At 44.2% G+C, this 15,207-nt stretch overlaps 1 protein-coding gene across 2 annotated transcripts; it reads right to left on the bottom strand.

The window, feature by feature from the left end:
- Window positions 1-3,477: 3,477 nt before the first annotated feature.
- On the bottom strand, window positions 3,478-14,230 carry LOC102003148 (RNA-binding protein FUS; the record flags this gene model as incomplete). Of its 2 annotated transcripts, none has more annotated exon segments than XM_013504880.1 (14): window positions 3,478-3,680; window positions 3,953-4,100; window positions 4,611-4,711; window positions 5,246-5,369; window positions 5,485-5,586; window positions 5,888-6,017; window positions 7,144-7,247; window positions 8,054-8,086; window positions 9,564-9,598; window positions 11,194-11,407; window positions 11,671-11,858; window positions 12,008-12,152; window positions 13,942-14,093; window positions 14,206-14,230. In XM_013504880.1, coding segments are annotated over 14 exon segments (1,541 nt in total), but the record flags the coding sequence as incomplete, so codon positions are not given.
- Window positions 14,231-15,207: the final 977 nt, after the last annotated feature.

Below are 15,207 nucleotides of genomic sequence, written 5' to 3'. Positions count from 1 at the left end.
AAACCACCAGGCATGCTAGTGCACACCTGCAATCCCAGCACTGAGGAGGCTGAGACAAAAAAATCATTTCAAATTCGAGACCAGCCTGGGCTACAACGTGACCTCAAGGCCAGCCTGAGCATAGCGAGACCATCTCAAAAAGACCAATAAATTTAAAAAAAAAAAAAAAAAAATTACTAGGGCCAGGGGATATAGCTCAGCGGCACAAGTGCCTGCCTGGCAAGCCCAAGGTCCTGAGTTCCATTTCTGGTATCAAAAAACACCAAATTACTGAAACCCAGTCAGGCCCTGCACATGATGGCAGAAAAGCTGAAAAAAACGAAGTTAAACTAAGAGAGGAGGCCAGCAGACCTGCAGCATCTCTCCCTACTCACAGTCCACCCTTACTTTTTCCCAGTATTCTGTCTTAAGTGGGACCCTTCAAGAGTGCAAACTCAGGGCCGGGGATATAGCTCAGCAGCACAGTGCCTGTCAGGCAAGCTCAAGATCCTGAGTACAATTCTCGGTACCAAGTAATAATAAATGCAAACTGAAGCCAGGCACGGGGGTGCACGTCTGCAATCCCAGCACTCAGCAAGCTGAGACAGATGAATTACCCTGAGTTTGAAGCCAGCCTAAGGTAAGTGAGATCCTGTCTCAAAAAAAAAGTACACAAACTGAAGCCAAGCTTGGTGGCTCGCATATGTAATACATGAGGCTAAGGCAGGTGGACTAACACTCAGGCCAGCCGGGGTTACACAGTACGTTCAAGGCCAGACTAAATAAACCACATGGTGAGACCCTGTTTCAAAATAAAAAAAGGAAAAAAAGAATCCAAACTGTTGCCAGGTACAAAAGCAAGGGCCTATAGTCACAGCTGAGACTGAAGGAGACTGCTACAGCCCAGGAGCTCAAGGTCAGCCTGGGCAGTACAGCAAGACTCCCGTTTCATAAAGGAATAGGAACTGGTGGAAGGGGGTTTTAGGGGTGCAGTTCAGTGGTAGACCAAGTGCTTGGCATGTGAGGCCCTGCGTTCAATCAAAAATAATAAAGAACGTACCCAAGCACGGTGGCGCACACCCGTAAACCCAGCCACTCGGGAGACAAAGATCACACGCTCCACATCTGCCTAGATAATTTAGCAAAACCGTACCTCAGATTAAAACCCAACAGCAGTTTTCAATAATTAAATGATGGCTGGAAGCCAAGTGTGCTGCTACACACCTGTACTCTCAGCACTCTGCTGGAACCAAAGAATCACAAGTTCAAGCCCAGCTTGGGTGATATAATTTGGCAAGACCCTGTCTCAAAATTGTAAAAAAGGAGCTGGAAACACCTCAGTGCAAAGCTCCTAAACTCAAACCAGATACCACATTAAAAAAAAAATACTGGAAGCCAAGTGTGGTGACACACACTAGTCATCCTGGCACTTGGGAGGCTCAGGAGTTAAGAGGACTTAGGGGAGTTCGAAACCAGCTTGAGGTTCGACCTCAAAGCCAGCCTGGGGCGGGGGGGCTTCAACCTCCTTCGCCACTGGTATCAGTAAGATGAGGCAACTACCACCAAACCCTAAGACAAAACTGCAAGACCAAACACCTTACTCGGGCTACTCAAAGACAAAAGATCAAATAGCAGAGGCAGGTAGAGAACTACTGCCTGAGTCTTGGCTCTAAATACAAGGGTTCTCAGTTGTACCAATTTCCATTATGCTACACCAAACATTGCCTGGGGCTACTCTGAACCTCCTCTTGAAAGAACACTGCCAAAAACAAATTAAAAACAAAAACCACCATTCTACAGGGTAAAGGAGCTTACTTTTGAAGGGCGAAGTTTACTTGCCTCAAATCACCAGAAAGCTGAGGATGAAACATACTTCAAAAAAAAAACCTTTAACATGTAGGCTACAATTTTAGCTCAAGTGCGTGCTTAGCAAGCACAAGCTCTGGGTTCAATCTCCAGCAGTAACAGTGGGGGGAGCCTCCCAACAGCAAGCAAGGCACTTCCCAGCTGTGGCTCTCAGGCACATTTGCAAGCCACGGCACTTGTCTTATAAACTACACTATGAAGCGTCACAATCAAAACCTCTGGGTGGGGCTGGGGGTACACATCAGTGGCAAGAACGTCATCTGCCTAGCCACGCGAGAGGCCCTGAGCTTGTTTACCAGCACCACCAAAAAAACAAACCCCTTTACTCTTGGCAATGATTTTCAGCGTTTTTTTTTTTTGGCAGAGGCGCGGGGTTGTTTTGAGGCAGGTCTTGGTCTTGCTATGTAGTTCACATTGGCCTCAAAATCTCAGCAATCCTGGTCTATGCCGCCACAGTTCTGTATTTAAAACTGTGACCGGTTGAAAGGTATGGACAAACACACTAAACTCAATTTTACAAGCAAGTCTCTGGGGGTCAGGACATACACTAATGCATATACTGCAGTCACTAGTAACTCACTGCACATTGCCCCCACTCTCCCATGTCACTCAACATCCCTTTTCAGATAGGGTTTCACTTTGTAGTTCACAACATGGCCCAATGCATACACCACCAGTAAACAGCTTCCCAACCTCACCTCCCCAGTCACAAAGATCTGAGAACCTCAAAAATACCCAACAACTTCAGGCTCCTTGGATACAGGCAGCATGAGAAAGTGATCTACTACAGACCAATCTCCCTGTAGCAGCTGCCCACTCAACCCTTATCCCCCGAAAAACCAGGCAGCACTCTCCGCCTTTACACACAAGGCACCACCTCTACCTTTCCCACCCATCTCCTCCCCTTTCTAAACCACCTCCACTCATTCCTGAGTCTGTCTCCCAGTCAGCATCCTATTTAGGACCAAGTAAACAAAGGTTTGGAGTAAGACAACCTGCATGATAGTTTCAGAATGAAAATGCTAAGGTAGGCAATCAGATGAGAACTGAATCCTGATTTCTACTTTCTGATTCTGAGAGCAACAGGTAACTGCTGCACTCTGAATGGCCTGGTCTCTCTCCTGGCCTTCAGTGTTCTATCAGGACAACCCACAGCATCTCCAGCATACTAAATAGTGGAGTGAAGAAGACACTCAAGTTATCCTCTTCCTTGTGTAAGACCCAACTTGGCTATGTGCCTCTATGACAGGTTTGAATGCTCCCCAGCTAAAAAGAACCTTAATTCGAGCTTCAAAAGACCCATAAATTCTTAAAAGGATGAAACTGCTACAAATACTAAGCTAAGAACATGTAAATCAATGTGATAAAACTCCTACATAGATAGGCAAATGTGAGGTTAACACGTCACATTTTTCATTTATCCCACTTATACGTCGCTATGATTTAAATAATCTCTACTCTCAAAGATAGCTCCTGTCCTTTCCTCCCCTGCATCAAAGATCAAACACTATTGCAGTTCCTCCTGGGTAGAAATACATTATTCCAATTCCTGTTATGTAGAATAATCTCAAAAAGGAAAACTCATTCTTGACCTGGACATCAATCCTCCAGGAAAAGTGAAGAGGAATAAAATTTAACTAAAACGATGGTTTTTAATGAGAACCAGAGGTATGGTTACAATTACGGAGTCCGACACAAAAAAATCCACGGGTGATCAGGAGTTGGAAGGTTACAAAATAACAAGGGTAACACTGGGTACAGGGGGAAAAAGTTGTTCCAGAATCTCGGAACCAGACTAATACGGCCTCTCCCTGCGATCCTGTCTGTGCTCACCCCTGCAGAAGAGAAAAAAAGGCCATCAGTGTGATTTCCCAACCTCTCCACCCCCCACACCCTTCCCACTTGTTCCTCCTATACAATCAAGCAAATGTCTAAGTAGGGGCACATCTAAGACTAGTTCCTATTTCCCCCCCCTCCCGTAACAGCCAAATTTGTATCTCAGCTCTTCCTAATCTTTCCCGCTATACAGCCAAAGAAACTTTTCTCAGCAAAACCTTTGCTATCCCATGTCCTGTTTAACTGCTTCCTTTTTGATTTACAGTCTTACCTGGAATCCATCTTGCCAGGGCCAAAGCCGCCTCTGTCCCCACCACCCCGGCCCCCTCGGAAGCCCCCACGATCCCCTCCACGGCCCCGGTAGCCGCCCCGATCATAGCCGCCTCTGCCACCGCGACGATCATCTCCGTAGTTACCCCCTAGGACAAAAGATACGTTATCAGATCCCCATATTCCCACCTCAACAGCCTCCCTACGCAAACACTACGCATTAGCCTGAAGTGGTAGTAGTGCAGCCCTATAATCCCAGCCCTCTGGGAGACTAAGGCACGAAGATTCCAAGTTCCAGCCTACCCTGGGCAACTTAAAAAGACCCTGTCTCGATGTACAAAAATAAATCACTGAGGATGTAGCTCAGTGTGAAGGCACTGCATGCAAACCCTAGTACTAGAGAAGTATTAGAATTAAAAAATAATAGGGCTGGCGATATAGCTCAGTGGCACAAGCGCCTGCCTGGCAAGCGCAGGTCCTGAGTTCAATTCACAGTACCAAAAAGAAAAAAAAAAAAAAGAATTAAAAAGTAAGATAAAATAGGGCTAGCACTTGATGGGAAAGCCATGGGTTCTAGTCTCCACCCTGCACAAAAAATAACTACCAAAAGATCTTAAGGGATATTTGGTCCCAATTCCTTAAAAACAGCTCTTTCTTACCCATATGGGAGCCTCCTGGACCACCTCCTGGGCCATCTGGTTTAGGGGCCTTACACTGGTTGCATTCATTTCTCCAAGAAAAGTTCATGTTCTCACACGTGCTAAGGAAAACACAGAATTGTAAGACTCCAAAGGAAGCTTTCTCAAGGATACAGCCAGGGACCCAACTATAACTATCAAACCCACTCCATTACCTGTTCCCGAAATACTACACCCTTATCTGGGGTTTGTTTCCCACTAGTCAATTAGTTTCAAAATGGAAACTCCCAGAACAATTCCTAAATCTGTAGCTGTAGCATGACAGAATCTCAAGAGTCTCCACTATCCTGCACACAACACGAGCCATCCCTTTGTCCAGTACACGCACTGTATATACTATACTACTCTTTTAGCACTCAGGCATCAGATCCACTGTCTCAGTACCACAGAACCTGGTACTACTCAGCTGCAGGCACCCACTGGGACTCTTGGAACAAGAGTTACCCCCCACTGGTACGGAGGATTACTATCCAACCTCTCAGCTACACCTTCCCTCACAATGCGGCCTTGACATTCATTCATTTAGCAAACACCTCAATTCTACTGTACCATCAATGGGCTCACATGTAAGATGACTAAGAAGAGGTTTTACTCACGGATTAGGACACTTCCAGTCCCCAGCTCGCTGCTGTCCTCCACCGCCACCACCACCACTGGGGAATCCTCCCCGGCCACCACCACCACTGCCGCCACCTCCATAGCCTCCACGGCCCATGGGTCCTAGTGTAGGCAAAATATGGTCTGAGTTTGACTAATGCAAACCTTTCCTCAAAGGCCCTTAGGTCCGTGCACTGTCCCCATCACCTTTTTATACCAGCAAGTAGTAGCCCCTTACCTCCTCTCCCTCGGCCTCCCCGGCCATTGCCGCCACCCCGATTGAAGTCTGCTCGACGGGTAGCAAATGAGACCTTAATAGGATTCCCGGAGAATTCTTTACCTAAAGAACAGAAGTAGGAAGAGACTTTCAGGCTGGGGATACAGCTCAGTGTTAGCATGCAAGGTCCCAATACAATCCCCAAGAACCACAAAACAGCCACTTCTGATTCAAAACCCACAGATTAAAAAAAACAGTACAACCTAAGAGGAAACTGCCTGCCTGAAAGGCTTCTATCCTAACAGCAAAAATGACACAATACAACAAAATTACAGGTAAGTGCTACAAGACTCAAAAGGCCCTCAAAATGTAGCCTTACATCCACCCCCAACACCCTCACCTCTACCAACTACCTCATACACACCATCAAACCAGTCAATAGCTGCTTTAGCAGAAGGTGGGTCATCAAATGAAACTGTTGCCTCTCCCTTCAGCTTGCCAGTTTCCCTGTCTGTGTACAAATTAATCATGGGTTGTCCGGTTTTCTTGTTGGTCTGAAAAAAAGCAAAATAAGATTATCATCAATTTTAGAAGACACAATGCAGTCACCCCTTGATAGCCTCAGAGGATGGGACTGTTTCCAGGACCCCTCACTCTGCTCAAGTACCTCAAGTTACACAGCGGTATTTGCATACAGCTTACACACATCCTCCTGTATGTACTTTCAGTCCTGGAGGACGAGCTCAGTGGTAAACCATTTTGCCTAACATGCACAAGGCTCAGGATTCCATCTCTAACATTCCCCCCGCAAAATTATCTCTAGCTTACTCAGTAACATTTAATTACAATATAAACACGAGTAAGTCATTACACTGTTTTTTAGGAATGACAAAAATCTGAGCCAGGATAGCTGGGCGTGGTAGCACACGCCTGTAATCCCAGCACTTGGGGTGGGGGGTCCCTGAGGCAGGAGGATCCTTATGGAGTTCAAGACCAGCCTGGGCTACAAAGTGAGCTCAAGGCCAGCCTGAACTGCATAGGGAGACCCTACACTTCATGTATGATCTCTTTGAGAATGACAAAGAGCTCAATAAAATAAACTAGCAACAACCTTTTGTTTTAGCCAAGCATGGTGGCACACTCCTATAATCCCACTGAAGAGGCTGACACCGGGCCAGGGATATACCTCAGTGGCATAAGTGCCTGTCTGGCAAGCGCAAGGTCCTGAGTTCAATTCCCGGTACCAAAAAAAAAAAAAGAGGCTGATACCAGAAGACAGCAACTTGAGGCCAGCCCAGGCAACTTAGCAAGATAGCAGCTAGAATTAATAAACAGGGCTGTGGATGTATACAACTCAGCAGAGCACCCCTGGGTTTTATCACCAGTACCTCAGGTAAGTAGAAGTGCTGTTTTTACTGCTGGTGACCATTAAGACTATTTTTAGGCTCGGTGTGGAAGTACCCATCTGTAACCCCAGCAGTAAGGGAGGATGAGAAAAAAGAGCACGGCAAGTTCAAGTCCTGCCTGAGCAATTTAACTGGATCCTGTCTCAAAATTTTAAAGGGGGGAGGAACAACTAATTGGAAGACTACAGCACACTTAAAAATAAAGACTTTTTTTTTAATGTGTGAAACCCAAATGCAATACTGATAAAAGGCACCTACTCTGCTGCACAAGTACCTTAATAATGCCAATCTGCTTGAAGTAATCAGCTACAGACTCAATTGTAACATTCTCACCCAGGCCTTGCACAAAGATGGTGTTGTTGTCTGAATTATCCTGTTCTGCTTGAGCACAGGAAAAATGAGGATTTCAAAAGCAAAGAAAAATAAAGATTAAAAAAAAGCCATAACAAGTGACTCAATAATAAAACGTTAAGAAATACTATTAAGCTACTGAGAGAAAAACCTCTAAAGGACTCAGTATCAGTCCCATACCATTCTGCATTTTAGTTAGACAACCAAGAGTAAACTCATTTGTACCCCTTCTATTTTATTACTTAATGTCTATAAACCACCTTCATAAATTTTACATTTAGTTTTACAAGTACCCTTCTGAAATATGTTAAACCCCAGTACTAAAAAAGCAGGGATCAGGAGTTAATTACCCAAGATCACACAACAAAGCACACCAATGTTCACTAACTTTCAAGTGAAGATTCTTTAAGAAACTATTTTAAGTTAGAATGCAGTAAACTAACTTGAATACAAAAGTGACTATTCATTCTCTTTTATCTGTGATTCACGAAGTCTTTCATACACTGATTTTTTTCACTAATTTGGACATGACCCACATTTCAAAAACTACTTGAAGCCAACAGTTCTGAAATGTGAATCACAGATGCATCAGCATCACCTAGTCCTTGTCAAAAACGCACTCTCAGGTTCAGCCTAGACCACGAACCTGCTGAGGAAGGCTGAGGGAGGGAACTCACTTACCAAGCAATTCTGATGAAGTACACAGTACTCATCTATGAACTGCTATCACTACCACAGACTCCTTCCTCTTGTAACCTTACTCTTTCAGTTTCAAAGATCTAGGCACAGTGAAAGCACCACTTTAGTCACTCTCATGCCATCAGCCTACTCACCAGAATCATGACGTGATCCTTGGTCCCGAGGGCCTTAGGTGACATAAAAACAAAAATAAAGAAAAAAAAAAAAAAAAAAAAAAACAAAGAAAAGAGAAAGAAAAAAAACAAGGAAAAGGAGAGCCGTTAGTCATCTGGAAAGGACAAAGTATAAATACATTAAACTCACAGTTTTGCAAAATATGAGGTAAATGCTCACAGCCTCACTCCAAACCCTGTCCTTGGCCTGCCCAGAGAAAATCACAGACAGGCAGGGGAATCACGGGCCCCTTTCTTAGGATCTGTAACTTGAATCCTCACAGGGACAAGTCCAACACTTCAGAAAATGCTGCCTCCCCCAGCCTGGGCTGGGACATTTCCTCAGCACAGATGAGGGGGTGCGGGGACAGAAGGGGAACCCTTTTAAGTTAACAAACCAACTCATAGCTTGGCCCTGTTCTCTCACCCGAGAGACAGGCTCACCACCAGCAATGTGATGTGCATCCATCCAGTTCTCCAAACTTTAAAACACCAAAGACAAGTCCCTTGTGGGGTCATTTTTATCTTTAGAAACCATTCTTAAGACCATGTTAAGTTTCCCCAAAACCACATGAAAATAAAAAACATGTATGATAGCTACTGTATTTTAAAGCATGTCCCAGGGAACAGACCAGAAATCTTATTTCCATAATGCAGCCTCTATTTTTTTTCCAGAGACCATCTTTGACCAGTGTTTATCTGAATTTGTCATATATAAAGATTGTACTCATACGCAATGACACCTAAATCATGAACCCAAGCCTTTGGCTTTAAGTGTTGAAACAAATCAAGAAACCTTTTGTTAGTTAACCAAACCAGAAAAGTTCCAGCTTACTGGGAGACTTCTCGTATTTGCCATTTCCCATGAATTCAGTTTGTGCTGTTTAAGACCTGGTTATTTCCCATGAGCCACACATGCTCTCAACCTTTCTTGAAGTAGTCCACACCTTCCTTTCCAGAGCTAGTTTCTATTTGCCCAAGTTAAGAACAGAAATAGAATTGCATTGACGCCACTCAGTACTTAACATAAAAATATATACCAACTTCACCATCCTCAGGATAAGGCATTATTTCATGTCCTTCTCCCAGAATTCAAACATTTGAAGATTGTTAATACACATACACACACTAGCCTTGGACATAAATGATCAAAAGGATCCTAAAAAGCCAAGTTGGTACGTGTCCCAGCACACACTCCAGTTTCTCATGATGGTACTATGTGCCACGTGTGGCAACACCCGTCAAGAGGTCTACTAGATGCCTCTATGCAACAAGTCAAACCAATTTGGTACAGATGACTCCCAAGTCTTAACCTGCCTGCCTCCAGGTTAGCACACATCTGGCAGCAGGTGGCATCCTCCCCCACCCCTTTCCAGAGGTGGTTATGGACACTTCAAAACCTGTGACACTTAACACGCTAAGACATCTGCAAATGAACAATCAGACAAAGCATTGCTGGGAGTTGGGAATTTTGGAAACTCTGTTCACTTACCACCAAATTTATTGAAGCCACCTCGGTCACTTCCGCTGGAGAAGACAAGTTAGAAGAAAGGACATGAAGCTTCCAACGGCTACAAAAGGGTGTTTTTTTGATTTTAACATTCCCCAAACATGGGTAGGTGTTTTGGGAAAAAGATACAAGTGGCTACTAAAATACATCCCTTCCTGACCAACCCTTGTCTGACCTTGAGCACGTCACACACATGTGTGCAGTTTCTCAGACACGGTTAAGAATTTTGCTTTAAAAGGTTATATATCTACTTCCTCTGGAAAAAAAATGACCCATTTTCCTTGGCTGTTCTTCCGACGTAGCAGATGTTTTTTTCCTCTTGTGGCGAGTGGTTGACAACCCAGTGGTTGGCTTAAAAACCCTACCCCCGATGTACCCAGAAGACATTTTCACACCAGGCTGGGATAGCCCTGAACACGTATTTGTGGTTTTTGCTTTGAAAGCAGCAAGCAGACCCAACCCTATTCCATAAAAAGTCAAAACCAAAGGCAATTTCCCCTTAAAGCAAGACAAACTTAGCTAAGCCCTATCCTAACTACTGAGCTGTTTTTGATTACACCCCACCCCCGGGGTCACCCCTTCTACACTGTGAGAAGAGCGGAGTATTTTGCAATGTCACCTTTCATACCTGTGGCACATAAAATGCAGAGCAGGTTAACAGTCACATAACAGTTGTTTTTCTTTTTAAAGTTTTGCATTAAACACACACATTAAGAGCTTTCCTTATTTTCTGTACATACTGAGATTGCCCCCGCCCACCTCTGAATACTTACCATATACAAACTAGTTTTTAAAACCTACTCTTTCCCAAAAAATTGTGTAACACTGACATTCCTCCCCTTTTCAAGGGAGACAGAGTAGGGTCCTTCACATTTACCAACAGATTTAACAAATTTTTAAATCAATCTAAGGCTTTACTTCAACTTCAGTAAGAAGGTAAGGAAAGAAGATCCAGTTGGACAAGCTGCTTTTAACTAACCAGGGGAAGGCGGACAGTGGAACAAATAGGGGGATACCACTGTCAGAAGTACTTTGCCCCAAAGGTCTGCACACCTCAGTCAAATGACCCCATAAACCACAAGTCACACACAAAATCACAAGTCAGTCAAACTGGTGCAAATCAAGCTCATAGATTCAAATGACTACAGAATACGGGAAGAATAAGTAGCCAATTCCTGGAAGCTAAAGTCAGGTTAACCATTACCAACTCCCTTAGAGGACACATAGGAAAACGCATACCAAGTTTCCCTACTATTTTCCCAGGAGTGGGCTCATTGGTTTTCCTTGCAAAAGAAAGTGTTTACTTCTTTTTTTTTTTTTTCTTTTGCCTAGGATATCAGTAACTCTAATCCATACAAAGCTACGTATTTTTCTTTGGAAATAAAAGCATCAATACTCAAATGTCTACTCAGATGTGTGGACAGAAATTCAGGCTCCCAAGCTCTCACAAAAATAAAATGGGGATATACAAAGAAAGTCAGTGCCCCCAAATCAAAGTCCTCACAGATTCCCAGAAAACAGGAATACTGACCATGCAACTGGCTTCAGGGGAGATTCATGCAACCCTCCACACTGCCCACCAAAGATACTCCCTGGTTCATGAGACACCTACCCCATGCCGCCTCTGCCTCCACGGCCACCTCCACGACCTCTGGGTTCATAGCCACCACTGCTGCGGTTGTAACCACCGCCACCACCCCTGCCTCGGCCCCCACGGTCCTGCTGGCCTCCCCCGTAGCCGCCACCGCCACCACCACTCTGGTCCTGATTGCCATAGCCACCGCCGCCGCCGCCACTCATGGAGGACTGATCTTGGCCATAACTGCCTGTCAAAGAAGAAAAGATCTTTTAGAAACAGCAAGTGGGGATGTAGTTTAGCTTCAGAGCCTGTGTTTTAGCAGGGACAAGGCCCTAAGTTTAATCCCAGCACCAAAGGGGGACAGGGTATGATACAGTATGAGATGGATCAACAGTGCCAGAAAGAAGTAATAGAACAAGAAGAGGGCTGGGCAACAAGGAAGCAAGTCCTTTAGGATAAGACCCTAACAAAAGAATATAAAAGTAGGAGACAGCAAAGATGCCTTCTCACCTCCACCGCCCCCTCCACCACCTCCACTGCTACTGTTGTACTGGTTCTGCTGTCCATAGCCCTGAGGGGGATTATAGGAGCTTTGCTGCTGTCCGTAGCTCTGTTGCTGTCCACCATAGCCAGACTGTTGGCCATAGCTGCCACTCTGGGGCTGCCCATAGCTGCTGCTTTGAGAACTGCTACCATAACTAGGGAGAAAAACAAAAAACCAAAATCATAATCCTACTATGTTTGCCCACAGTCTCCCATTTCTTCACTCTACCTACTCTCTTTACCAACACCAACCTCTCAATTAATTTACCCCTCATCTTCCTGGCCTCCCCCCTCAACACCTTACCTTCCCGAGGTGCTGCTGGGAGCTGGCTGCTGACCATAGCCAGGATAAGAGGACTGCTGCCCATACGATGACTGGGAACTCTGGCTACTGCCATAGCCACTAGTGGAGCCATAACCCTGGGGAGCTGACTGAGTGCCATAGCCTGCTATTAAGAAAAGAAAACGGAAAAGAAAAAAGAAAATGGGAATCAAAAACACTATGAAGAAAGGAAAAAAACAGCTAAAGAAAACATAGGTAACTACCTAATGCTCACCCATAATTGATTGATTGTTTTTTTGTTTTGTTTTTCCAGTACCGGGAATCAAACTCATGACCTTGCGCTTGCCAGGCAGGCACTGTACGGCAGTGCTAAATCACCAGCCCCCTCACCCAAAATTGAAACCTAAGCTTTACACATTGCTAACAAATCTTGCAACTTCATTACCCTTCTTTTAAACTCTTAATGTTCTAACTTTAGGATTATTTAAAAAAAACAAAACAGTAACTTTAAGATTATTGCAATTTCAAATGAAAGGAAAATGCTCAAAAGTAAAGGGCAACTGGGGTGTGGGAAAAGAGCAGGAAAGAAGGGGAAATTATGTATGTATGTATATAAATATACAGGAGAGCTAACATAGGTGTACTACCGGTCTTCTATTGCTTTACTGAAATTAACAGTGAATGATTACTTGTTTGATCAGTATTGCCTGTCTCATTTGTTTTCCTGAGAGACCACTTGGACAACAGCAATACGTAATACAACAATCATTGTTAATTTCCTACCACTTTGTCTGTACCTCTGTGTTGTTTGTATTGTTTTTATGCTATTTTGTAAATAGATGTCTGTTTGTTAATGTTTTCCTTCTTTTATTTTTAAAATAAATAATAAATAAAGAGGATTATTGCAATTTCATTTCACCTATTCAGAAGTCAGTCTCTGAGCCCACTAATCACAGCCCAAAAGATCTCAATTTATTAAGCACATTTTAATGTGCTGGCATGTGTACAGTATACACAAGACAACCCACATTATTTAGACTTCTAGACCTTACAGTAAATTCTATTTCCTTGTGTATCACACGACAAATAAATTTTGTGGGGTTTTTTTGCCTTTTTGAGACAGGGTCTCGCTATGCAGTTCAGGCTGGCCTTGAGTTCACTTTGTAGCCCAGGCTGGTCTCAAACTTGCAATGATCCTCCTGCCTCAGCCTCCTGAGCGCTGGGATTAGAGGCATGCACTACCACACTCAGCCACATGATATATAATAGCCTAACTTCAAGCAAACCATTTCCTCCACCTAAGAATCAGCCCAAAGCTAGGCATGGTGGCATAGGCCTGTAATCCCAGCACTCGGGAGCTAGGCAGGAAGATTGGAGAGTTCAAGGCCAGCCTGAACTGCATAGCGAGACCATTTCAAAATGACAAAAAAAGGGCCAAAACCAGAGAGGGCGTGGCACATGCCACTACCTAAAGAGGCTGAAGCAGGAGAGTCTCAACTCAAGGCCAGCCTGGGTAACTTTGCAAGGCCCTGTATCTGTGTCTGTCTCAAAATAATAATAGGCTGGATACGAAAGTCAGTGGTACTGCATACAGTACCTGCCTAGCATGCAGAAGGCCCTAGTACTCACACAATCCCCAGTACCACACAACAAAGTGGTAATAATGAGCTTAAAACTGGTTTTCCCTATAGGAAATATATCCTTTCTTGGTGATAAGGAAAACAGGAAAAAGTCCAACACACCAGCTAAGAAAGAATCCCAAACAATAAAAAGCAACAGCCACAATCATTAAGCATTTTTTTCTTGAAAGGACTAAGAATCTAAGAAAGTTTTAAAAATTATAAACTGATTCGGGGGAAAAAATATGGGAGTCGGAACATTTCATCACTGCTCAGGTTTAACAAATGCAACATTTACAAAGACCAAGAGGTGGAATAACCCACTAAGGGACTCACTGTTCTGTGTCTGTCCGTAAGAAGAACCGTAGCTGCTCTGGCCATAGCCTGAAGTGTCTGACTGGCCATAACCACTGTAACTCTGCTGTCCATAGGGCTGACTGCTCTGCTGGGAGTAGCCCTGCCCAGGCTGGGTGGGGTAGGCCCCATAGCTACAGAGAAGAAAAAACACCCTGTTAGAAAAAGTTACCTTAGGAAAAAAGAGGGGATACTTAATGTTACCTTTACCTCCATAAACTGTGAAACTCAAAACACAGCACTCACCTTTGGGTTGCTTGTTGGGTATAGTCTGCAAAACAAAAACATAATTACATTAGTTTCAGTGTAACAGTGCTGAAGTCCTCACATCCTGGAACCTCCAGACTAAGAAAATAATCAACAAAATAGTCATTACTCTCTAAGAAAGAGCACAATTCTCCCTTAACACACTAGCTGAGAAGAACAAACTAGTAATTTCATTACAATTTTTTAAAAAGGGTAACCGGAGTTGGGCTTGGTGGCAAACAACTGTAATCCCAGTATTCGGGAGGCTGAGGCAAGAGGATCATTTTGAGTTGGAGACCAGCCTGGGTTACAAAGTGAGCTCAAGGCCAGCCTGAACTGCGCAGTGAGACTTTGTCTCAAAAAGACAAAAAAATTTTTAAAAATTTAGAAACAAAAAATAAAAAGGGTAACCCGGGAGTGGCAGCGCACCCCTGTAATCCCAGAGAGGCTGAGGCAGGACTGCCTGCACTACACAGCCTGATCTCCATAGCGGGACCCTGTCTCAAAGAACTACAAGTTTCTAGAGACCAAAACTTAACTGGAAAAACTAAGGATTTCATTAGGCAGACACCTACAATTATCTCCAAACTCGATTTGCCAGAAACTGCTCTAAATTGACCTAACGTTTCACTTTCCCGACCACTCCTGGAGAAAAGTACTACCACCCGACAGTCAAGATACAGTAACTAGCCCAAACCTACAGCGCTAGATGACATAGATTTAGTTTCAGTTAAGCCCGAGGCAGTGCTGCTCAGAATGTGCACTCCAAAGACCAAAAAAACAGGAATGCCTAAAAAAAAGAATCTTGCAGTGCATGGTGCTACACGTAGCACTCAGGAGGCTGAGGCAGGATCAAGGAGTTCCTGGCTAGCCTGAGTTCAAGGCCAATCTCGCCAGGCGTGGTGACGCACACCTGTAATCCCAGCACTCGGGAAGCTGAGGCAGGATCTTTGCGAGTTCAAGACCAGCCTGGGCTACAAAGTGAGCTCAAGGCCAGTCTGA

This window comes from Chinchilla lanigera, unplaced genomic scaffold (assembly GCF_000276665.1).
Source record: "Chinchilla lanigera isolate Chin_1 unplaced genomic scaffold, ChiLan1.0 scaffold00092, whole genome shotgun sequence".
NCBI lineage: Eukaryota > Metazoa > Chordata > Mammalia > Rodentia > Chinchillidae > Chinchilla > Chinchilla lanigera.
The sequence above is the reverse complement of the archived record's forward strand: the minus strand, read 5'-3'. Positions and strand labels throughout refer to the sequence as shown.